At 38.8% G+C, this 24,329-nt stretch overlaps 1 protein-coding gene across 3 annotated transcripts in view; it reads left to right on the top strand.

Moving 5' to 3' along the window:
- ARHGAP45 (Rho GTPase activating protein 45) overlaps positions 1–24,329 on the top strand; it is a 786,168-nt gene that overhangs the window by 459,046 nt on the left and 302,793 nt on the right. For all 3 annotated transcript variants that reach the window (XM_044053816.1, XM_044053817.1, XM_044053815.1), the window contains exon 6: positions 8,441–8,516. In XM_044053816.1, coding sequence (XP_043909751.1) covers positions 8,441–8,516 — 76 coding nt within the window. The remainder of the gene's footprint in view (positions 1–8,440; positions 8,517–24,329) is intronic.

The raw sequence follows: 24,329 nt of genomic DNA, 5'->3' as shown, positions 1-24,329 counted from the left end.
GGTAAGGATGAAGCTGCCCGGTAACAGGAAAAGAGGAAGGCCTAAGATAAGGTTAATGGATGTGGTGAGAGAGGACATGCAGGTGGTTGGTGTGACAGAGCAAGATGCAAGAGACAGGAATAAATGGAAATAGTTTATCTGCTGTGGCGACCCCTGATGGGAGCAGCCGAAAGAAGAAGAAGAAGAGAATCCTTCTGTGGAGTCATTTTGAGCGATTTTGTTTGGGCTGCATTTATTCATATCTGAGCACTGCCTTCCTCCCTTTTCATTCTTTTGTTTTGTCAGACTTGCTGGTCATCTGGTGACTGCTTACACTTAGAGACCTCCATTCATTAGGGGCAAGAATCATATGTGGTGGAAAGAAGTCAATCCCATGACATTCAGGGGGGTTCCTTCATTTTCTTGTAAGGCATTAATCTTCCCTAGAACATGGCAGCCATGCTAGGTCTCACAGTTCCTACAATGGCATGTTTTTGTATGCCTGGGATACAACAAGTACATGCTCACATATTCACCTATTTTATTTTAATAATCAAATTGCCCAACTGGAACAGGCCAATATTCATTAGAGACTCTGATAGAAAATTTCTGAACAAGTCACAGTGATAAGGCAAAGTTCAGTATGCATTTGCCTTCTTAAACAGCCTGTAATACAGGCAGTATATGCAGTATGACTACCAGATAGTGGATATGGGTATTTATTATGACAAATTATCATAGATAAGGCTGAACAATCTAATCTAGGGTACACTAAACAAAAAATGATTTAAAACTGATCACAAATGTGGACAATATTGTTATATTTGCATTCACCAACAAACCTAAAAATCATTCCTTTAGCATGTGGGCTTCATTCCCACACTCCCAATGAGGGGCTATGCCCCCATACTTCCAAAATATAATTAAACTAACTCCAGTGTCACACAACTAAAAAGAAAGGTAACTTATTGAATTATGCTGCAGTTCGAATGTAACATAATCCGACCATCTTCACCACAAATAAAATTCCTCACCAAAACAGGCACCATATATACATACATAAACAAAAAGCAGATGTAGAAAATATCTCTTGAGTGCATGAGCTACATACATACATGGCATACTGTACATATCATTGCCTTTTTTCAAACTAGTTAACCAAAGCCAATAGTGATTAAATACTTTAAAAACTAAAACGGTAAGTGACAGTAACAGAAATACCAAAGAGGAAACAGCGGTGGAAGAAAACAAAGAAAGGATAACGACTGATAAAAGGGGGGTGTAGTAAGATTTGTTTATGTATTAGAAAACAAGTAAATTGATCTGTATAGTAGTATCAGCCATAATCCAGGTCAATGCACAAACACTAAAATTTTATACAGATAATTATATATATATATATATATATATATATATATATATATATATATATATATATATATATATATATACAGCACATTAAATAAAGTCTACCCATGTGGGCCAGTTTAAGCCTAGCCAATTACAACATCTTAGAATCAAACCTTTCACCTTGTGTTTGTAAGGTAAACCCTTTAACCATTATGCCAACCTCCCACTGAGGTGATAAAAGAAACTATACAGAGTCTGGAAAGTTACTCAGAAGAAAAACAATGTGGAATAAAAATAATAAATTGGAAAGAGTGCAAGACCAACAAGTGAGACGTACTAGATTTACAACCATTTATGACACCAGTTACAGCACATACAGCTAATAACTGAGAATAAACAACAGGATCAATGTTGCCTGATGAGTAACAGCTGCACCCTTGGGCTCAAACAGCCTGAGTAACTATTAATGATAATAGACCAGAGATGTAAAGAAAAAGAATAATACAGAGGGTATAGGAAAGGAATGGAAAGATTTATGTAAAAAAAATCAAATCTCATCAATTCATATAATAACTAACAGCATTAGGTAAAAATGAATCACTGTGGTCCAGGTTTGCATGTTAGTTTATGTGATATAAATGAGTGCAGTAATTTTATGTATTCAACAAGAATTTAATCATCCTGGAAAATATGGACCCCCTGTTATATGTATTAAAACGCAAACTGTTACATGTTGTACTGTCTTCTAAAGAAAACAATTCATGTCGAGCATTTAGTTTTGCTATGAAGTATCAACAGCAAGTTGGGGGTCAAATAATCTGAAGATCCTAAGCAGCTTATACACCTGAGGGTAACAGTGATGGATGGATATAAATTGGTATAAAGAAAATTACAGAGCAGAATCCAATGATAGTCTTTAAAAGTGTTACCAAGTTCAAGGCAGCCAAGTTTTCTGAAAATAGTGTTTCTGTCTCTATAAAAACTGGTAAAATAATTTAGCAGTTTCCTGACAGATTATCTGTTATTTGGACAAACAGCACGAAAGCAAATGGGAAAATAGAATGGAACCATAAGAGAAGGCCAGTAACTACTGTTAATTTAGATCTTAGAGCAGAAAGTAATTTGTTCAAAATAAGGCAGCTCAGCTTTCTATACTTGTTTGAATATGCAGATCACACCTTGTTTTATTATCATACAATACCTAAGTGAACTTAAAGGACTGAATTGTTTCCAATAACAGATCACAGCTAAATCTGACTATAAGTGTATCAGTATTAGCAGATTTGGTTATTTTACCAATGAATGCACACGTTGTTAACAGTCAAAACTAATCCTAATATTTAACCAGGATTCAAGACTGGAAAATTCAAGTTGCATAGCTGCCTGTAGAGATGTCAGGTTAGGATGCTTCAGAAGAAGAGGGGAGTTGTTGACATACTGAATCAGTCTAAGCCAGTTACAGGTTTCCCCTGGGTGGTGTAAAAAAATAAATAAATAAAAATAAACTACCACAAAATTCTGAATGTTGACATTCGTGTAACAGAATTTACTTAGCATACCAAGTAATTTATTTATTGATTTCATCTCAATATTACCAAGACTTCTTCAGAATAAAAGTACCTTGCAATTCTTCTCTTTTATAAACACTAAAAACAGGTCATATGATAATCCCGTTACAAGATTCAATCAAAATTAAATATACATACAAAATGCACCACATAAGTATTTAATAAACACTTAAGTTTAATTCCAACCTTTTAATATATTTTTAACCTTGTATTAAAAAATTATGTTTCATTTAACCCAGGGCTACAGTTGGCTTGTAACCTAAGGTGCTACTCAGTTTCTTTAATTTCTAATTTATTCTTGAAATCCCCTCCTCTTAAATCTGATTGTAAGTGATAAAAAAATAAAAATATATATATATATTGACAAACCTCTGTATGTTTAAATAAAACATTTTAACATTGCCTATTTTAATAGCATAGAGATGTTCTTTTACTCTTTTGTGAAGTATCCAAGTGGTATATGATTTAGTAGTAAATATGGTTATTGATACCACTTTGATTATTTGACTACGGAAAATTCTAAAATTGGTGTTTTGTTTGGAATTCCTAAAATTCACAAGTTAATTAGACACATTTTAGACCTATAGTTTTGGCTTTGGGTTTCATCACTGAAGGAATTTCTTTATATTTATATTTATATCATGTTTAAATCAACTTTTTCAAAAGTTGTTATCTTATACAAAAGTCTCCTGAGATTTTTTTTAGATATACTTAGGGAATATCAAATTGAATGTGAAGAGACTATGTTATTCACTATTGATGCTGAATCCATGTTTACCAGTATAACACCGGGGGGGTTAGAATTTATTAGATTGTTTTTAATACAGTATACAGGTTTTCCAAAGAGAAAATGAATTTGTATAGTGCAATATTGGAACTTGTATTATAAAATATTTTTTTCATCTCTAATAATATGTTCTATCAACAGATTTATGGGTGGCTATGGGACTATTGATAGCACCAGGATTTGTACATTGTGTTTTAGGATTGTGGGAGGTCAGTATATTACCCAATTGTAAATCGTTTTCTTTTTGCAAAAGGTTTATTGATTATTTGTTCTGTTTTTGCTTTGTTTTTATTTTTAAAGGCATATTACAAGACTGTAAGATGTGTATAGAACAGTAAAACAAGTCCACTGGATTAATAAAGTGTATTTACCTTAGAGGAAGTAAAACTTAAAATAAGCTTTTTAGATATTACTATTGAGTTGGATGTTACTAAACATTGTTTTGAAAGTAGAATCTTTAGAAAAGATACATTTTTAATTATTTCTGTTACAGAAGTAATCATCCCATCTTTATGAAGAAAAATATTCCTACAGGACAGTTTATCAAGGTCTCTAGACTTACTATTAGATGTAAAGATGTTTTAGAAGAGGTTAATTTTATAATCACAATGTTTAAAAAGAGATGTTCCTAAAAAGATTTTTTTTTTATTTAAAGGAGCTGATGAGATATTTAATAAGAGCTATTTGTGTTTTCTTCCTATGCATAGGCAGTAAATAATGTGGTACCTAAGCCACATTGGTTTGCTTTTTCCTTTAACATGATTGTAGATATTACAGGCATTATGGAACATAGTAACAGCAACTGGAAAATAATTATGGGGAATACATATTTAAGTGCAACTGTCAGATCTAGGCTGAAATGTTTATATCTGAAGAATACAAGCATTAAAGAAATACTACAAGGAAATAATACCTTAGTCAATTTACCTAAAACTGACAAACCTAAAGATAACTATAAGTGTGGGAGTTGTGATACCTGTAAATATACATTAGAAGAACAAGATATTACTTTTGAACATATTAATAAAACACATTGTGTTTCATCTAGGTAAAACTGTAAATTTTTTGGAGTTACGTATACTGCTAAGTGTTCAGGATATCTGACTTTTTATGTTGGAATGACTACTAGAGCAACCATATGCTATTAAAATAGGCAATATTAAAAATGCCTTATTTAAACAAGCTGAGGTTTGCCAACAATATAACAGATTGCTTTTGCATAATAGTTAACTTACAAGTAGATTTAAGAGGAGAGATTTCAAGAATAAGTTAGAAATGAAAGAAACTGAATGTCAGCTTAGGTTGCATGCCGATCATAACCTTGGGTTAAATGAAACAATAAATATTAAGTGTTTTTTTTTTAATAAGAGATTAAAGAAACATTAAAGGTTTTAAAGTAACTTAAATGATTTTTATTTAACATTTATGTGCATTTTTGTGTATATTTAGTTTTGATTTTTTTTAAATATTAATTGAACATTTTGGCATGTGATTTATCACAGGATCATAGGAAGTTGCTAGGCTATTGGCCCTGAGGCCCTTATAAGCCAATCCAAGAGTTTAGCCCATGCTTGGACAAGTCAGCACCCAATGACCCTGTCCAGCAGGGACACGGGTTGAATCCCAAGGATGAATTTTCTGTTTCCCATCCAGTTATCCAGGTTGATCATAAAGAGGGGTAAAGAGGTACTGTGCTTGATAAGGAGAGAGAGTCTATTCCACAGATGGGGGAATCTCTGGGACAAAAATCTGTCTCACCAAAAAGTCCTACTGATATCACAAACCAGGTTGAGGCAGCGCGTGTGGGTTACGAGAGTGGAGCTTGACTTTCGGATATGCAGCAGTCCCATCAAGGTAGGGTCCGAGATCACCTTGTATGCCAGACAGAGGTCACCCCTGAGGAGTCTGTATGAAACTGAGAAGGGGGATAGGGCTTTTAGCCTATCTGTGTATGGTAGATTTTTGAGGCTCTGGATTCTTCTGGTGAGGAACCTCTGTGATCTCCAGCTGCTGCATGTACATTGTGAGGTACATGCCAAACAGGGCATTGTACTAATAACAGACCTTATAATGGAAGAATACAGGGATGTTATGGCCTCATTGTCCCTGGATGAAATACCCTCCTGACTTATGAGGTGGGCCATGTAGAAAGCTTTTCGTACAACGGAAGCAACATGGTGGTCAAAAGTCAGGTTGCTGTCAACCTGGGTGCCCAAATCCTTCACAATTGATTGCGTGCTTAAGACATTGTTATTAATGTGATAATTTGTGGGGACATCACTCTCCCCAAAGGGGAAGATGATGCATTTTTTGGTATTCAGCTTGAGGCCATGTTTCTTGGCACCAGTCATTTGTTTGGGTGAAACCCTTTTGCAGGATATCCACATTACTAGGGGAATTGATAACAGTGTCCAGCTTGCAGTCATCTGAAAACCTGGTCAGCCATAGCCCACTGGTTTTGGCCTGCACCTCAGAAAAGTACATCCCAAATAACAGAGGCCCCAAGACCAAACCCTGAGGTATGCCATTCATTACAGGTCTACTGCTTGAAGTGACTTCCCCTATTTTGACTAGGTGCATTCTGTCAGTTAGCTACCCATCTAGTAACATATGGATTGATGCCTAGCTGAGAGAGTTTATCTATTATGCCTGAGTGGAGAATAGTGTCAAAGGCTTTGTCCAGGTAACGGCAGGTGGTGTGTACCATCTTCCCCTTGTCCATGGCTTTGGTGACTGTCTCAAAGAAGTTGACCAAATTTAACAGACTTGACCTCCTCTTTACAAAGCCAAACTGTGTAGGATCGAGTGTTTGGAGGTCGCCAATGTCCTTGTTAATGAGGTCCATGATAATCCATTCAATGGCCTTGCAGATCAGGCTAGTTAGGCTGATGGATATATAATTTCCTGGATGCTCCACCTTTGTGCAAAGGGATGACAGTGGCTGTCCTCCACTCAGCTGGGACAAAGCCGATACTCACACTTTGGTTAAATAGAGTGCCTAATGGTGCTGCAAGTTCCTGCCTGAGTTCATGTGGCATGCAGCCTGGGATGTTATCAGGTCTCATGGAGATTGTATTTTCTGCCTTTGAGAGAGTAGTGATGACCTTTTCCCTAGATATACGGGGAAGGGGGCAGGTACTGGGAATGTCCTGATTTACTGATGGGGGAGAGAGGGATGAAGTTTTCACTGAATCTATAAGCCAGCCAATTTGCTATATCTACGGCATTTGTACATCTGGTGCCCTTGACCACCAGTTCTGAACAGATCTGGGTGTTTCCTTTCAGACTGCAGACATATGTGAAGAAGGCCTTATGATTGTCTCTAGTAGATGGGGCCAATTTGGACTTAAAGTTTGCTTTGGAGGATTTCACTAGTGGCCTTATTTGCTTGTCAGTGTAAGGAGAGATTGCTTCCAATTGGGCACCTGCTCCTTCTTGGTCCTGGACAGCAATTTTTTCCTTTTGTTATAGAGTTTATTTATTGCAGATGTCCACCAGACAGGTTTACTCTTCCTTACAGAGGATAATTTAGTCCTATTGGCTATTCCTGATTCCATGCACCTATATAAATGCTCGTAAAGTGCTTTGGTATAGTTTTGTATACTGGTGCCAGTTCCTTGGAGAGGGGGAGGGGGCTGTGAAGCTGTTTATATCATCCCTCAGGAATCTGTAATCAGTTTTGGAGAAGTTTTTTTGTTTGACCCTAACTAGAGGGGGGTTGGGGGAGATGATGACTTAGAAAGTGACCGCTTTATGGTCAGATCTTACCAGGGAGGATAATGCAGGAATGCTGCAGTGGTTACTCATGTTGGTTAATACCAAGTACAAGTTATTATCACCTCTTGTGGGGGTATCGACTAGTTGTTCCAAAGCATTTGCGATGACAAAATCGAGGAATCTCTGGGCATTTGTGTTCTAGCATGAGTAGTTCTTCCAGTCTATGTTTGGGTAGTTAAAGTCACCCAGGATCACGGTAAAGGGCTGAATCTTAATAGATTCGAAGAGGTCCAGATAGGCGGATTGTGCATGTAAATTGGTTTTTAGTATTTATAAAGGGAAGAATTGCAAGGTACTTTTATTCTCAATAAGTCTTGTTAATAGTGAGATGATCATAAAAGTGATAAATAAATTACTTAGTATGCTAAATAAATGCTGCTATACCTACAGCAATGTTCAGATTATTATGGTGGTTTGTTTTACAGTTACACTGATGCTCAAATTGTGCCTATAGATGGTGAAAAGAAGGAAGCCACATATGTCTGCAGTGGTACATCACTAGGAATACTAAATGCACCTAATGAGGCATCATCATCTCACTGAACACATTGTTTTCTGTCAGTCAGAAAACTACTGACAATGAAGCTGACATGTTAGCAACAAATTTCAGAAAAGTAGTATAAGATAGCATTATTGAATTATTAAGTCTAGGAATACAGCTGCCACCATGCACAGTCACTGTACAATGTGTGATTAGGACAGCAGTAAAGCTTTCCCCAAACTTTCTCACCTCTACCCCCAACAGAAGCATTTAAGTCTAAAGCTGTAGCTGTGTCGTGTTTCTCTCCTTCCATCTGGCCTTCTAACGCTCATTTTTCTATTTCAACACAGATCATTCATCCTTCAAGTGAATGCTTGCTTCAGTCTCAGTGGGCTCATCTTATTTATTCATTTTTACAACTAAAAGGTTTATTTGCTTTCTACAATTATCATTATTACTCATAAAGTATTTACAACATTCTATTTCCTTTCTTCGTAGTCTATGGAGAACCTATATGGAGGACTCCCGACATCTGGAGACATGGTGCAAACCAGCTGTGAGCTAATTAATACAGGTAATACTTTTTCATTCATTTGTTAATTTCTTTATTTTGTTTATCTGCATGTTTGACAAAACAGTGTTCATGTATTTATAACCTATCAAGTATAAGTGTAATTTAAGATAAGTAATCAAAGATTTAGTATAATTCATTCCAAAGGAAAATTATTTACTGTTGTAATTAGTGTGCTCCAGTTAATCCTCAAATTTATCTCATAGAACTCCTAAAGTAATATGGCAGAAAATGTGAACAGTCTTTAACACCCGATTTTAATAACATATTTCAAGCAACTACAAATTATGATTGCTAGTAAAACAGAAGGTCAAACTAAAATGGTAGCATTTTCATAGTCATTTTAAATTATTGCTGAAAAGGGTTGGGCTTTAGAAAAGTACAGTTTTGTACCTACCATAAATGTAGATGTTCGAGGATCCACATTGCTGCAGTCCTAACACTTGGGTAGTCCGCTGTCCCTCGGTCGGCCCAAATATCAGAGTATAAGGCTGACGTCGGTCAGGGCGCATTTGACTGACATCAGAACGTCAGGGTACAAATGCGCATGACCGACGTCATATCCTCAGTCTTTTCTTGCCCCAGATGTCAGAAGACCCTAAAGAAAAAGGTCAAAACCCCTAGGCAACAGCTAAACAACCAATCAGCCTAACACCAAGAATATGTACAATATATACAATATATACAATAAACACCATATACCTCAGATGGATAACCCAACCCACACAACCACCTCAAACAGCAGAGCAGCAATGTGGATCCTCGAACATCTACATTTATGGTAGGTACAAAACTGTACTATGTTCCTCATCCCACATTGCTGCAGTCCTAACACTTGGGTAGAATCCCAAAGCAGAGGTAAGGGAGGATGGCTAAATTATAATGAAGCAGGAGCTGCCAAAATGCCCTGCAATACAGCAGTGGCAAAACCAGCCCTGGATTTAGAGTACAAAGGAAGGTGGTAATGCCTAGAGAAGGTATGCACTGAACTCCAAGTGGCTGCCTCCAAAATATCCTTAGTAGCCACCCTCAAAAAGCTGTTGAAGTGGCAGTAGCCCTAGTGGAATGAGGTCTAATCCCAGCTGGAATCTCTTTGCCATGATGGGAATAACAGAAAGCAATGCAAAATCCAATCCACTTAGAAATAGTTTGTTTTGACACGGGCTTGCCCTGAGAGCACAAAGCAAAAGAAACTAATAACTGCTGAGATTGTCTGAACCATTTAGTTCTGTCCAAATAATATCAACTGCCTGTGTACATCTAAAGTGTGCAAAATCTTTTCCCCTTTAGTTTGGGGATTTGCATAAAAAGTAGGCAAATGAATAGTTTGGTTTAAAGCCACACTAGAAACCACTTTAGGCATAAAGGAAGGATTTGTATGTAAAGATACCCTATCCTTGTGGAAAATTAAGAAAGGCTCAACTGCCATAAGGGCCTGCAATTCAGAAACCCTTCTTGCAGAGGTAATGGCCAACAAAAAAGCAGTTTTCCATGACAAATATTTCAACTCAGCAGTAGCTGCAGGCTCAAAAGGTTGTAGAGTGAGTTTCTCCAACACAAAATTGAGATCCCAAGCAGGAGTAGGAGCTCTTCGTGGGGGTCTTATATTCTTTGCCCCTCTAAGAAATTGCTTGAACAAAGGATGAGAAAACAAAGGAGGGTCACAATCATAGTGAGCAAAAATTGCTGCAGCATGAATCTTAATAGAAGAGAAGGACAAACCTTTGTCCAATAACTCAGTAAGGTATTGCAGAGCCACACTTAAATCAGGCTCAGAAACATCCAGATCCTTAGCTGCACTCCAAAATAAAAATCTCTTCCATTTATCTGCGTACACTTTCCTTGTACTAGGCCTTGTGGCTTCCAAAATCACATTCAAAACTTGTTGTGGAAGTTGAGACCCTTTATGTTTTAAAACAGAATATGCCATGCTGTTAGGTGAAGAGAGTGAAGTTTGACATTGATCAAATGACTGTCCTCCTGGGACAACAGATGTGGAATCAAAGGCAAAGTCATGGAGGCTTGACTTCTCAGAAGTGGGTACCAGTGCTGTCGAGGCCAATCTGGAGCTATCAAAATCATCCTTGGCTTGTCCTGTCTGACCTTCAGAAGTACCTTTGGGAGGGAGGCAGAGGTGGAAAGGCATACACATGAAGATTTTTCCAACTGAAAGAAAGAGCATCCACTTTCCAAGCTGTGGGATGAAACCACTTTGTGCAAAACCTTGGCAGCTGGTGGTTTAGAGGAGAAGCGAACAGATCTATGTCTGGAGTTCCCCAGGACACTGTCAATTTCTGAAATACATGAAGATCCAGTTTCCACTCGTGGGGATCCATGATTTGTCTGCTTAACACGTCTGCTAAGGAGTTCTGTGCTCCCGCGAGAAACCTTGCCTGAAGAGTTAGTTGTAAACTGAGAGCAGTCTCCCACAAAATCATTGCTTGCCTGCATAGAGGATAAGAATGTGTTCCCTGCTTGTTGATGTACCACATGACAGTTGTGTTGTCTGTTAGAATCAACACCTGCCCTGGAAGAAGTAAATCCTTGAAAGCTATTAATGCAAACTGGACTGCTAACATCTCCTTCATGTTGATATGTAGATGTTGTAGTCTGGCAGGCCACTTGTCTTGTATCCACTTTCCATTTAGATGAGCTCCCCAAGCTATGTCTGAGGCATCTGTTGTTAAAATCTGACGAGTCCCTTGTTTAGGTGACATTCCTGAGCCCACCATAAAAATTCCTTTTGAATGCAAGGAATTATTTGAATGACAGTGTCCAGATCCTGGCAGTGCTGTGTCCATACATTTTTGAGATACCATTGTAGCTTCCTCATATGCAGTTTGGCATTGGGAAGCACCAGAATACAAGATGCCATGAACCCTAAGGCTTGAAGGACTGTCCTTGCAGTCAGCCCGGACTGATGAGATAGCTGAAGAAAGTAAAGGGATAGATTCTTTTGTTTGTCCGGGGTTAAAAAGGCCATCTGGGATGCTGTATTCAGTCTCACACCCAGAAAGCACATGTCTTGAGAGGGTACTAGACTGGACTTTATTTTGTTCACAGAATACCCCAGGCATCTTAGCACTGCTATCACATATTCCAAATGATGAAGAAGCTCTTCCCTTCCTTGAGCCAGAATCAGGCAGTCGTCCAAATAAGGATAGATCTGTATTCCTTTTAGCCTGAAGAAAGCTATCACTGGAGCCAGAACTTTCGTGAACACTCTGGGCAGTAGATAAGCCAAAGGGCAATGCAGAGAACTGATAGTGAGAAGTCCCAGCTCGCAGATACTTCCTGCACTTTAGTCTGATAGGAACATGAAGGTAAGCCTCCTTGAGATCCAAAGTTACCATCCAATGATTTTTGCCCAGCAGAGGTAAAAGCTGCTGCAACGTCAACATTTTGAACTTGGGAATGTCCAGATAAGTATTGAGGACAGATAAATCCAAAATTGGTCTCCACGTGTTCCCCTTCTTTGGGACTAGGAACAGGCGAGAATAAAATCCTAGGCCCCTTTCTGGCATAGGAACCGGCTGTATGGCCCCTATTTGGAGTAACAGTGAAATTTGCTTGTGAGCCTCTATTCTTTGTTGAGGAGGAATGTCTGGCATGCCTTTGAAAGGAGGCAAGGTATGGAAATAAAACCTGTAACCGTGATGTATGATATCCAGTACCCATTTGTCTTGGGTAATCAAACTCCAATTTTCTTTGAAAAGTGCCAACCTTCCTCCCAAAGGTGCTGCAGAAGAATCTGGCAGCTGAAAAGGTAGGTCATTGGGTCTGTTTACGAAAGGACTGACCCCTGCCCTCACTTGCAGACTGTGCAGGAGAACTCCCTGTTCTAGGCCTGAAAGAGCCCTGACCTCTGCCCCTGCCACGTCTAGATCTACCCCTAGACTGGGAATCATAAGAAGGATCGTCCACCCTTTAGTAGGCCAATTTCTACTAAACTTTGGAGGCTGAACCTGCAAAAAAATCTTTAACAGTCTGCATAGACTTAGCCTTGTCTTCCATTTTCTTTAAAACTGCCTCAACAGGAGAACCAAACAGGATATCAGATTGCAAAGGGGCATCCAAAATTCTAGTTTTCACATGGTCAGATAAATTTTGATCCCTCAGCCAGGCATGCCTAAGAACTGACCCAGTGGCAGCCACCCTAGACGAGGCCTGTACAGCATCAAAACCACATTGCAAAGAATGCTTACCCACCTGTTCAGAAACATGCACTAAATCTTGTAACTCTTTACAGTCAATACCTTCCGCCAGAGCATCAACCTTAGATTTCAACTGAGAAAGGAGATAATTTTGATATTTCAACATGTGAAACTGGCAATTCAAAGCTCTCATGGCTAAAGTGGAAGAAGTATAAACTTTCTTTCCCCATCTATCCAAGGCCCTGGCCTCTTTATCTGCAGGAACCGATTCTTGACAACAGAAGCCTTAACACCCTTAGGCCCCTGGCTAACAGTTTCTGGGTCTGCTCTAGGACTCTTAAAAAGATACTTATTAGCTTCAGGCACCCTGTAATATCTATCTGGCTTAACAGGAGCAGGAGGCAAAGAGTCAGGATTAAGAGAAGCCTCTGCAAACACATCTTCCACCACATTCAAAACAGGAGGTATAGCTAAAGGCCTATGCTGGGGTAAAACAAAATTCCCTAAGCCTTTTCCTGGAATCAGAGAAATCCTGACCTTCCCATTTAAAATGCTCTCTCATGGAGTGAAGGGTCTCTGAAAAAGAAAAATCCTCAGGAGGAGAAGCAGAAGGAGTAGAATCATCCACATCAGAATCAGAATAATGAAAATACTCCTGCAAGTCTTCAGAAGACTCAGACACATCCGCGTGCTCATAATCCCCAACACAGGTTCCATCCTAGGCCTCTTGTCAGGAGGGGGCATAGAGCCTCTAATTAAAGTAATTAAATCCTCTGCCATTTTGAGCATGTGCTTCTTGGGCACAGCACCTGAAGAACTGGGGCGACACCCACAGAAGCTAAACTAGACCTGCCTCTAGGAGAAGCCTTGGAAGCAGAAAGAGAAGGCCTAGACCCCTTAGAAAGGGAGGAGTACAGTTACTTGAGAAGCCCCTGCAGCCTGCCCTGCCTCCTGGGAGGCCACATCCTGTAAAATCAAAGGTTCTCCCTGGGACTCCAGAGAGGCCGCCGGAACCACCGGTTCCACTGACGCCTAAAGAACTGACATCCGGTTCGGACGACTCCTCTAACCTAGGTTTACCTGCCTTGTCCTTGCATTTTGTAATTACACCGCTTCCCAAAGACCAACCTAGCACAATCCAACCTCCATTAAACCTAGCACAAAAGCGGCATCCAACTACGTCGTGCTCAGGTCCTAAACAAGGTATACACAAATTATGGTAATCCCTATGCGGTATCTGTTTCCCACAAGAAATACAGTTATTCACTTTTTCTGACATCCGGTAAACCACTGAGGCAAGAAAAAACAAAATATTTAACCAACTCTGACTTCGGTCTGAAACTCGAAAAATTTCAGAACGCCGAAGGCACTTGCAACACTGCTTCTGCATCGGACCATAAAGACTGAGGATATGGGTCATGCGCATTTGTACCCTGACGTTCTGATGTCAGTCAAATGCTCCCTGACGCGTCAGCCTTATACTCTGATATTCGGGCCGACCGAGGGACAGCGGACTACCCAAGTGTTAGGACTGCAGCAATGTGGGATGAAGAACATCATCACTTTAACACTAACAGAATTATAAGATATGGTCAATCAGGCATATGTTTTCCTCAACTGAGTGCATTTTTTCTAAGTACCTCTCAAAAGCATTATGGGTTACTGAGGTGAGAATATTCTTACAACCATCTAAACTAAATGTCTGTAACAAACTTACAGATAGCCTTGGCTCAATTAAAAACAACTGTTTCGTAGCTGTAACTACTGAAATGTTGCTTACATTTATTAAAGGTGTAGAGGGTAGTATTTGGAAAAATTTGTGCAAATTTTAAATGTAAGGTAGGATGGGGAAAGAGTACAAGCCAATGGGTAGAAATGGATTTTTCTGGTTGCATTTGTGAATAATAGTGGAAAGACACAGTTCCAAAATGGTTAGGACTAAAATTCTTCTAGCTACCATTATGTGTTTTTTTACTACCTTTGATTGCTAATGGTTCTAATGTAAGAGTATTCAGGAAGAGAAAGAAGCACACGTGCTTCTCCTTACACCACACATGGGAGCTCTGCCTCATACCATTTATGCCTTATATACATCTAATAGCAAGCTCAGTAAAGCCAAAAGGAAAATAATTATGAGTTGTAGTGAGTGTCTAACTAAAATGGCCATCTGCAAAATGTTCCCTTTTAGTTACTTTTGAATTATAATGTTCAGTGAAACTGGAATCATAGAATTCTAAACAACATTTGATTTCATATATAGCCTCCTAAGGTCACCAAGTATCAGTTTAGAATCATTCTGACTGTGGGTCTACAGTAATTTTGCTTTTGTTTCAATTTTCTCTTGGCTGGCTTCGATATGTGGAAGAACTATATTTCAACCTGAATCTCAGGGACCACAGGAAGTCTTCTAAACCCCAAAAATTTGAAACAGAACCTGTGATAATTCTGGACTTCTTACAGTTTTGTTCCTTTAAGGAAATAAATTGCACATATAAAATGTGCTTTTTGTAACAGCATTTGGACTTGCATAAAGTCAACAGGGTGACTCTCTCTCTCTGTATGTATGTATGTATGTATGTATATATATATATATATATATATATATATATATATATATATATATATATATGTGTGTGTGTGTGTGTGTGTGTGTGTGTGTGTATGCATGTATATATATATATATATATATATATATATATATATATATATATATATATATATATATATACATATAAACACATTCAGATCCTTTCTGAGTTTATGTGTGCTGACATTTGAACTGATGTAGTCACCAGGGTAACTCTCTCTTCCTCTCTCTCTCTCTCTGTATATATATATATATATATATGAACATATATACATATACAAACATTTGGATCCATTCTGAGTTTGTGCAAACCATGATTTCTGAATTGATGAACTACAGTTCTACAAATAAAAGTGTAACTGCAAATAGAATCAAGGGCATGTCAATTGTAAAAATATCAGTAAATAAATTAAGGATGGAAATTAAATGTTTGAAAAAGTGTTTCCTATTGTAAGTCGGAAACCCACAATTCTGATTCCCAGAATTAGAGGGGGAAAACACCGTAACTAAAGGAGAGGAAAAATGCTAACAACCACAGTTCTTCTTTAAAGGTGATATTTTTTGGAGGGAGGACAAGCCCCTTGTACCTCACAATGTGGGAGACTGCAGCCAGCACACCATGACTACTTGTATACATACTAATTCCAAGATCACCATACTTTGGACAAAATGGAATATTCCAAGACACAAAAATCACAGGCTTATTACATGTAAAAAAATTTTTGGACACAGTCTTACTATTCCAGGACTCAGACTTATGAGTCTCAGAATTTAAAGTTGCTGCATTTAGAAAAGTACTTGTCAGATCAGTGTTGTTTACCTGATGGCTTTATAAAAGCCTCTTCTGTACACAAGATAAATCTGTGATATCAAGGAGAATTCTTTATATGTTACATAAACATTCACACTTGTAAGTTTTAAGTGTTTGTTACATAAAATAAAAGTCTAATACACAGTGATAGAAATACTGATTGATGTTCTTTGTTGGATAAGAAGGCTATTGATTGTTCAGGGAAGGGATGGATTGTAGAGGGAGTCTTATAAGCCTTTATTACAACTGACCACATAAACTAGAATATCAAGAATAGTGTTAGACTTGTCTGGCTTTGTGAATAGTGGTCTTCAAAAGGGGTATGAAGGCTGTAGACAGTGGCCATACAATGCACAGTTGTCAGAAAATCCTTTTATTTCCATATCTTCTCACCACCTTCAAAAATCAGCCCTATCTAGGCTTTCACCACCCCATATCCCAAACTATCACTACTCCAATTTCAAATAAAACAGACCAACTCATAACTCTCTACAAACCTGACTTCTCCACTCTTAAAAACTTCCAACTAACCAGACTAAGGTTTATCTCCCCAAAAACCAGATATTTTCAAAAAATAATTAACAAAGCCCTAAACCCAGTAATTACCATACAATACAACCTGATAAGGGATGGAGACATCCACCCAAACCCTGATTCTACCCCACCCACAAATACTAGCTCCCAGACCATCACCCCCTCCAACATTTTCTGACTACAAGGCCCCCTAACTCTCTCCTGACCTGTCACCTAAACATCAGGAGTTTAAACAACAATCTCCACGGCCTCTTAGCAGCCTACTCAACTGATGTGCTATGTCTTACAGAAACCTGGATAAAACCGGGAACTAAAGACAATGAAGTTATCCCACCAGGGTACAACATACTTAGACTAGATCGTACGTCTAGGAAATGTGGGAGAGTAGCAGTACTCTGTAAAAATACACTAGATGTGACTTTAGCCCCACAATAACCTCCCCTGTTCAATAAAGCTGAAACTCTCGTTACCAAACTACAACTTAACAAAATTAAATGTATATTCATTGTCTGCATTTATATCTCCCCAGGTAATAATTCGAACACACTAGAGGACTTCCTACAATGGTTATCCAGTACATACCCCCATGAAACTATGGTGTTAGGTGATTTTAATATTGATTGGAATAACTGCTCCTCTGAATCACCCACAACCTATGTACACCTTCATGGTTATACACAACTCATATCCTCACCCACTAGAACAAACAAACCCAATAACAAAGATAGTATCCTGGACTGGATTCTTATCAACAACCACCCATACCTGTACAATTCTGGTACCCTCCCAGATGATATGAGTGACCACTTACTCACTTACATCATCAAGCATAAAGCAGACAAGCTCCACCAAAATACCTATAAATCTATTAGAAACAATAAGAATGTCAACACCATTAATTTTCAGAACGAAGTCAAAGCATGCAATTGGTCCATCCTAAAGCATCTTCCACTGGAAAATGCTGTAGCCTACTTTAATTCCAGATTCCTTACTATTCTAGATTTCCATGCTCCTGTTTGCACCCTTAGAGCAAAAACAAAAACTGCCCCCTGGCTCTCTAAAGTAACCAAAACCAAAATCATAACAAGAAATAAAGCATGGGACAAATGGCGTTTCTCAAAAGACCCACTTGACCAAATTAAATTTCGACAGTTAAGGAATGATACTAAAAATCTATATTGCTAGTTAAAAAAACTTCTACCACCACCTTCAATAAAAACATCAGAACAAACCTCAAAAGTTTTGGGCAGGAATAAACAAACTGCTACACCCTGGGCAATCCTCCACTCCTACCCCATCAGCTTTTTAACCTAAAATCCCCAGAGGAAACAGCAAATGCCTTTAACAGTTTCTTTACAGAGACCATCCAATCACTAGCTAGCCAACTGGCTCCCTGTTGCTCTAACCCTGATTCTTCCTCAGCTATTACCCCACTCTCCTTTAACTTCCAGCCTGTATCTACATCAACCATCAGATCTCTAATTAATTAATTAATCTAGCAGCCAACCTCCTTCCACCAGAATATCTACAAAAAGTGGCAGATGCCATTGCATACCGTATCTCTATTATTATAAACTGAACCTTGTCTGAAGCCACCATCCCCTCTATCTGGAAGGAATCTCACATTATTCCTCTCCATAAAGGAGGTAACTCACTAGAACTGTCAAACTATAGACCAATAGCCATACTGTCACCACTGGCCAAAATAATAGAAAAATGTGTCCATAAGCAACGTTTGCTCTATCTCACTCAGAATAAACTACTGGCCAACTCTCAGCATGGCTTTAGGCCAAACCACAGCACCACCTCAGCCCTCCTATCCTTCTCTAACTCCATTAACCACAACTGAAACAATAACAAGCTTACCTCAGCCCTCTTCTTAGATCTCTCCAAGGTATTTGATATGGTCAACCACCAATTACTTATCCACACCCTAAGGACACTCTCACTAAATAACTGTGCAATCAAATGGCTCCAATCTTACTTGGCCAGAAGACAACAATCAGTACTTTGGCAGAACACACTATCCACCCATCTACCCATCACACTAGGTGTTTCCCAAGACTCCATACTAGGACCACTTCTCTTCTCAGTCTTTATCAATGACCTACCCACAGTCACTCCCAAGGCTACCTGCATTCAATACGTGGACAACTCCACTTTAATCTGTGCAGCCACCTCCCTGGCTGATCTTATGACACTAACACAGAATACTTTCAATATTGTTGAAAAATGGTTTGCAAACCATCAGTTTAATTTAAACCCCAACAAAACTAAACTGCTTATTTTCCCCTACTTGCAAGTCTTTCTCACCATTCTTCACTATAAAATCCAATAATGGCACACTGATATCCCTAGATGTGCACACCAAACTCCTAGGGGTCACAATTGACAATACCCTAAAATACAATACCCATGTCAATCAAACTGTCAAAACCATTAACAAAAAACTGGGCTCCCTCTATAGGAACAATCCTTACCTCACTCCAGTCACGAGAATTTCTATTGCTCACGCCCACGTACTGTCTACCCTTCTCTATGTCTCCCCCCATTCACTAACTTGAATAAAACCACTCTTAGCAAATTCGCTAGCTGTTACAACCATATTGCTAGATTTGCTATAGGTATGGCCTATAGGACCCACCACTGTCTCAACTTAATTCAACTAGGTTGGCTTGAAAGGATTAGTCTACTCAAATATAACCAACTTATAATCACCCACAAAGTTCTTAACCACCCTGATAAGACACCTGCACTAAACAAGATCATGAACCCCTACAGCAACCTGAGGTCACTTTGTTCTGCCAATAAGCTGCTGATTCAAACATCCAAAAGCAAAAATGTGGCTGATGACTCTCTATTTGCTAATTCTGTAGGCAAAACTTGGAACACTCTACCTGTTGAACTCACTCTCAAACCCTCTCTAACCGAGTTCAAAAAAAGTCTCAAGCTATACTTTCAAATGCACTGGCAATGTCCCTCTTCAAAGCCCGACTAACTCCCACCCACTGATTAGGATACCTAGCCTAGTTACATCTGTCAAGTAGTCTCTAAAATGCATATGATCTTACTTAGTTGCTTATCAAGAGCTCGTTACAAGAAAAATCTGCATCTGTGTGAAACTAATGGTTGCCTATTCTAATTTGTCAACCATATTTATAAATGTATGTAACCTGATTTTACTGAAGACTTTAAACTATGTCAAATTTGTATCTGTAACTAATGTAAGTTAATAACCTGGAGCCCCCCCCCCCGGCCTCTGCTGAAAATGGACATATATCCAGTTGGACTATCCCGGTAAACAAATGTAAAATAAAAAAAGAAAAAATATATCAATTAGAAGGACCCAAAGGTTCTTAACAAAAAAAGATCACAGGCCTAACATTCCTGAACTAGCAAGTGAGGCTGGAAACTGTATCCCCTTATTTAATGTCTGACAGACTTTTGAGTGTCGCTTACCTTGACACCAGAGATCTAAACCTCCTGCATTGCCTTAAGTCCAGTACTAGAACCGTGGGACCTAAATCCACACCAACGGATAAATAAAACAGTGGGGGGACTGGTTTATAACCCAGCATCTCCCTAACCTTATAAACTTCCCCTACATGTTAAGCAGTATAACCCACTGTCTTACTTTAAACAAAACCAAGATGACAGGATGGGTTTTCACAAATTACTCCAGGAATGACTGGTATGGCCCCCCTGGAGAAAGGAGATGCAGCCTGAGGGAGGATACAGGCAAGACATAAATAGTTATAAGCCTCAATAGGGAAATGTATGAGGTGTTGTTCCACATGAAGGTAACGTGACTGCTTTTGAGCCTTGATGCTCTTGCATGCGAGTTTCACAAGAAATGTATGTGAAGCCAGTCACACAGCCAGAATCTTTGAAAATCTTATGCTTTGATCTCACTCTGGGCATTGCAGAGGAAATTGCCATGAAACAGAACTGTAATTTTCTCAAAGCAACTGGTTGCTATGAGTAGCACATTGTTGAAAGGAGCATCAAACTACTTGGAGTGGAAGGAGTTTGAGGCAGTGCTTTAGAGGTACTTTTTTCTATCAGCAGCAGCAAAATGTGTTTTGTAACAGTGATAAAGGAGACCCAGATGCCTGTCCCTCTGAGTGTCATTTACAGCTAAGGTTTCACTTTTTTTTTTGGAATGGCATAAAAAGCAAGTAGTTCGCAAAACAAGTAATGCTTGTTAAAGTGGGGTGTAGCTCCTCTTTGGTATTTCTCTCATGGATATGAGTGCTAATTAACATTATTTATCTTTGGAAATACAAACTGCATTTATTAAATTATATGATTAAATTGATAAACGGAGTACAATAGGCCCCTAGAGAAAGTTTTCATAATGAAATTTGGAACTTAACAGAAGATAAAAGGTGCAATTTTTTATGAGCAATGGAAATATTTTATTAACATTATCCTTGCAAAATACTGTGTAATGCACCTGCATGGTGCACTTGTTATTTCAACACTCCCTGCTGATGCAGCCATTTTATAATTACAAGTTTATACAACACTAATAAAGCAGCCTCTTATCAGGCATTGCTTGCATTCAATTGTCAGTAACGTGCCATGTGTTAACCATGCAGAACCAATTATCACAAACAGCTTAATACCATGTGTCATATAATATGCTTATTAAATAAAACAGTTAAACACACAAATTAACTATTTACAGCCTAATTTGAGATCAGGAATTAATTTGTGGCCACATTCTTTTATTTACACCCTACTACAAGTGGAAAGTACAAATGCTAGTCTGAAGCATGTTTATGGTGAAAGACATAACTTTGCAGGAATTTAAACAAAGAGACATAACTATGGTAGGGTGAAGTGGTCAGATACTCATGGTACAAGGTTTTATGGGGCATGAGATGGCAATCAGTTAGTAATGCATGCAGACCTCTCAAATGCCCCTATTTTGGAGAAATGCACATATTTTCAGACCAGGTTTACACCTGCACATGAAGTGCCTATTTTTGGAGGCATGTCCCTATTTTCAGGCTTCATTTACCCTTTCATGCACTTTTCTGAATCCCCCTCATCACATGTGATTTGTGAAGCTGTCTAGTACACAGATAACCACACTACATGACCAACACACTAGTGGCACCAATAATTCAAAGAAAGTGGACACACATCTTATACCTCCCTTTTTCAGAAGCAAAAATAAATGACCTTGTGTGTTAGAATTTTTTTGATGCCGTTCACTAAAATCTATAGATTTGACACAGTCTTTTTGATGATATGATTATATTTTTCTATCATTTTGTCAATCTCTGTTTTTTTAAATGTGCTTCTGAGTATTATCCCAAATTCCCACTGGAATTGAAAGGAGTTATGTGCTATTTGGTATTCAACTTTAATGCTAAGTAGGTTATAGATTTTTGGTTGGATGTACCTACATTTCAAGGGCCTTTGCATCTATTTTCAAAGTCTGCAGGTTGAGGGGTATGACTGCCACAATCAAACACAAATTATGGTAATACATTTGTGGTGAAGCCTGAAGCAATGACGTGCTTTGCATGTGGACTAAGATGTAGTAAGCAGCTTGTTACAAATGTGGCACATAGTTTACTAAGAAGTTTTTTCCTCTCCTCAAGTATGAGAAAACAAACAAATAATATAAAAGAATGAATGGAGTCTCCACCAAAAGTTTACATAAAATTAAATGCTTTCACCTTTACATTTACCAGACTTATTTGTGTTTGTTTACCAGCATAGTGGACTGGTACAACACACTATTCAACCACCTCCCAGGCCAACTGGCAAACAACATATACAACACAGTTACACAGCAGATGTGGTACATGTAGTTATTTACACAGCAGTCAGAAAAACTGCATACACATTTCAGAAAAAAGAAAGAAACAGAAGGGAATAGACAAATTGACAATAGCATCAACCCCCTTTTCCATTTTGTACATGGGGCCAATGTGTCACATCAACAGTGACCATTATCTAGAGCCATTGCTCACAGACATGCAGGCTAGCCCTGCTGCAGTCATTCTTCCATACAAAACACATGCATGTATCCAAATACACATCAGCATTCACACCTATGGCCAGTTTAGAGTGCAGATTCCACCTACTGCATACCTTTGGAATGTGGGAGGAAACCAGAACACCTGGAGCAAACCCATGTGAACACACGGATGACATGCAAACTCTGCATAGAAGGCACTCCAGCTGAGAATCAAACCAGAGAACCCTATTGCCAGAGGTGGCAACTTTATCCACTGCTCCACTATGATGCCCTTCTTAGTAAAGAACTGAATCCAGCACAATAATAATCATGAGTTACATTGTGTTTTTGTAGGCTTAGGGAAAGCATATGACAGGGTGCCTAGACAGGAGTTCTGGTATTGTATGAGGAAGTCAGGAGTGTCAGAGAAGTATGTAAGAGTGGTACAGGATATGTACGAGAGTAGTGTGACAGCGGTGAGGTTTGCAGTGGGAGTGACGGATGCATTTAAGGTGGAGGTAAGATTACATCAAGGATCAGCTCGGAGCCCTTTTTTATTTGCAATGGTGATGGACAGGTTGACAGACGAGATCAGACAGGAGTCCCCATGGACTATGGTGTTTGCAGATGACATTGTGATCTGTAGTGAGAGTAGGGAACAGGTGCAAACGACCCTGGAGGGATGGAGGTATGCTCTAGGGAGAATAAGAATGAAGATCAGCAGGACTAAGAGATAATATATGTGTGTGAATGAGAGGGAGGATAGAGGAATGGTGAGGATCAAGGAGTAGAGGTGGTGAAGGTGGATGAGTTTAAATACTTGGGATCAATAGTTCAGAGTAATGGTGAGTGTGGAAGAGAGGTGAAGAAAAGAGTACAGGCAGGATGGAGTGGGTGGAGAAGAGTGTCAGGAGTGATTTGTGACAGACGTGTACCAATAAGAGTGAAAGGGAAGGTCTACAAGAGGGTAGTGAGACCAGCTATGTTATATGGGTTGGAGACAGTGGCATTGACAAAAAGGCAGGAGTTTGAGCTGGATGTGGCAGAGTTAAAGATGTTAAGATTTGCAGTGGGTGTGACGAGGGTGGACAGAAATAGGAATAAGTATATTAGAGGGTCAAATCAGGTTGGACGGTTTAGAGACAAAGCCAGAGAGGCAAGATTGCATTGGTTTGGGCATGTGTTGAGGAGGGATGCTGGGTATATTGGGAAAAGGATGCTAAGGATGAAGCTACCAGGTAACAGGAAAAGAGGAAGGCCTAAGACAAGGTTTATGGATGTGGTGAGAGAGGACATGCAGGTGGTTGGTGTGACAGAGCAAGATGCAGAGGACAGGAAGAAATGGAAACAGATGATCCGCTCTGTCGACCCCTAACGGGAACAGCTAAAAGAAGATGATTATATATATATATATATATATATATATTAATAATACAATGTTATAATCAGTAAGAAACTGTGTAACCTAAAGTGTAGAAATGTAACAAGTTACAGAGTGTGCAATTTCATTAAAACTACAGATTTAGGCAGTGTCTTCAAAACACATGCAATTACTTTTCAGTCTATAGATATAATTTCAATTTTGTTTTTTTTTGCTTTTTTTAGGTGAAAACTCTTGAAATTTTTGTTTTGGGATCAGAAGAGTTCTGTGTGAAGCACATGCTAACCAGAAAAGATCTTGTGCAGATTGCAAGGGAATATTTAGGTCTGACTAGCTCAAAAGTACCATTGCTTCTTAATGTATAGGTAGATT

This window comes from Protopterus annectens, chromosome 13.part0 (assembly GCF_019279795.1).
Source record: "Protopterus annectens isolate FY-2018-M chromosome 13.part0, PAN1.0, whole genome shotgun sequence".
In the NCBI taxonomy this organism is placed as follows: Eukaryota; Metazoa; Chordata; order Ceratodontiformes; family Protopteridae; genus Protopterus; species Protopterus annectens.
Note: the sequence above shows the minus strand (reverse complement) of the source record. Positions and strands in the feature narration are given on the sequence as shown.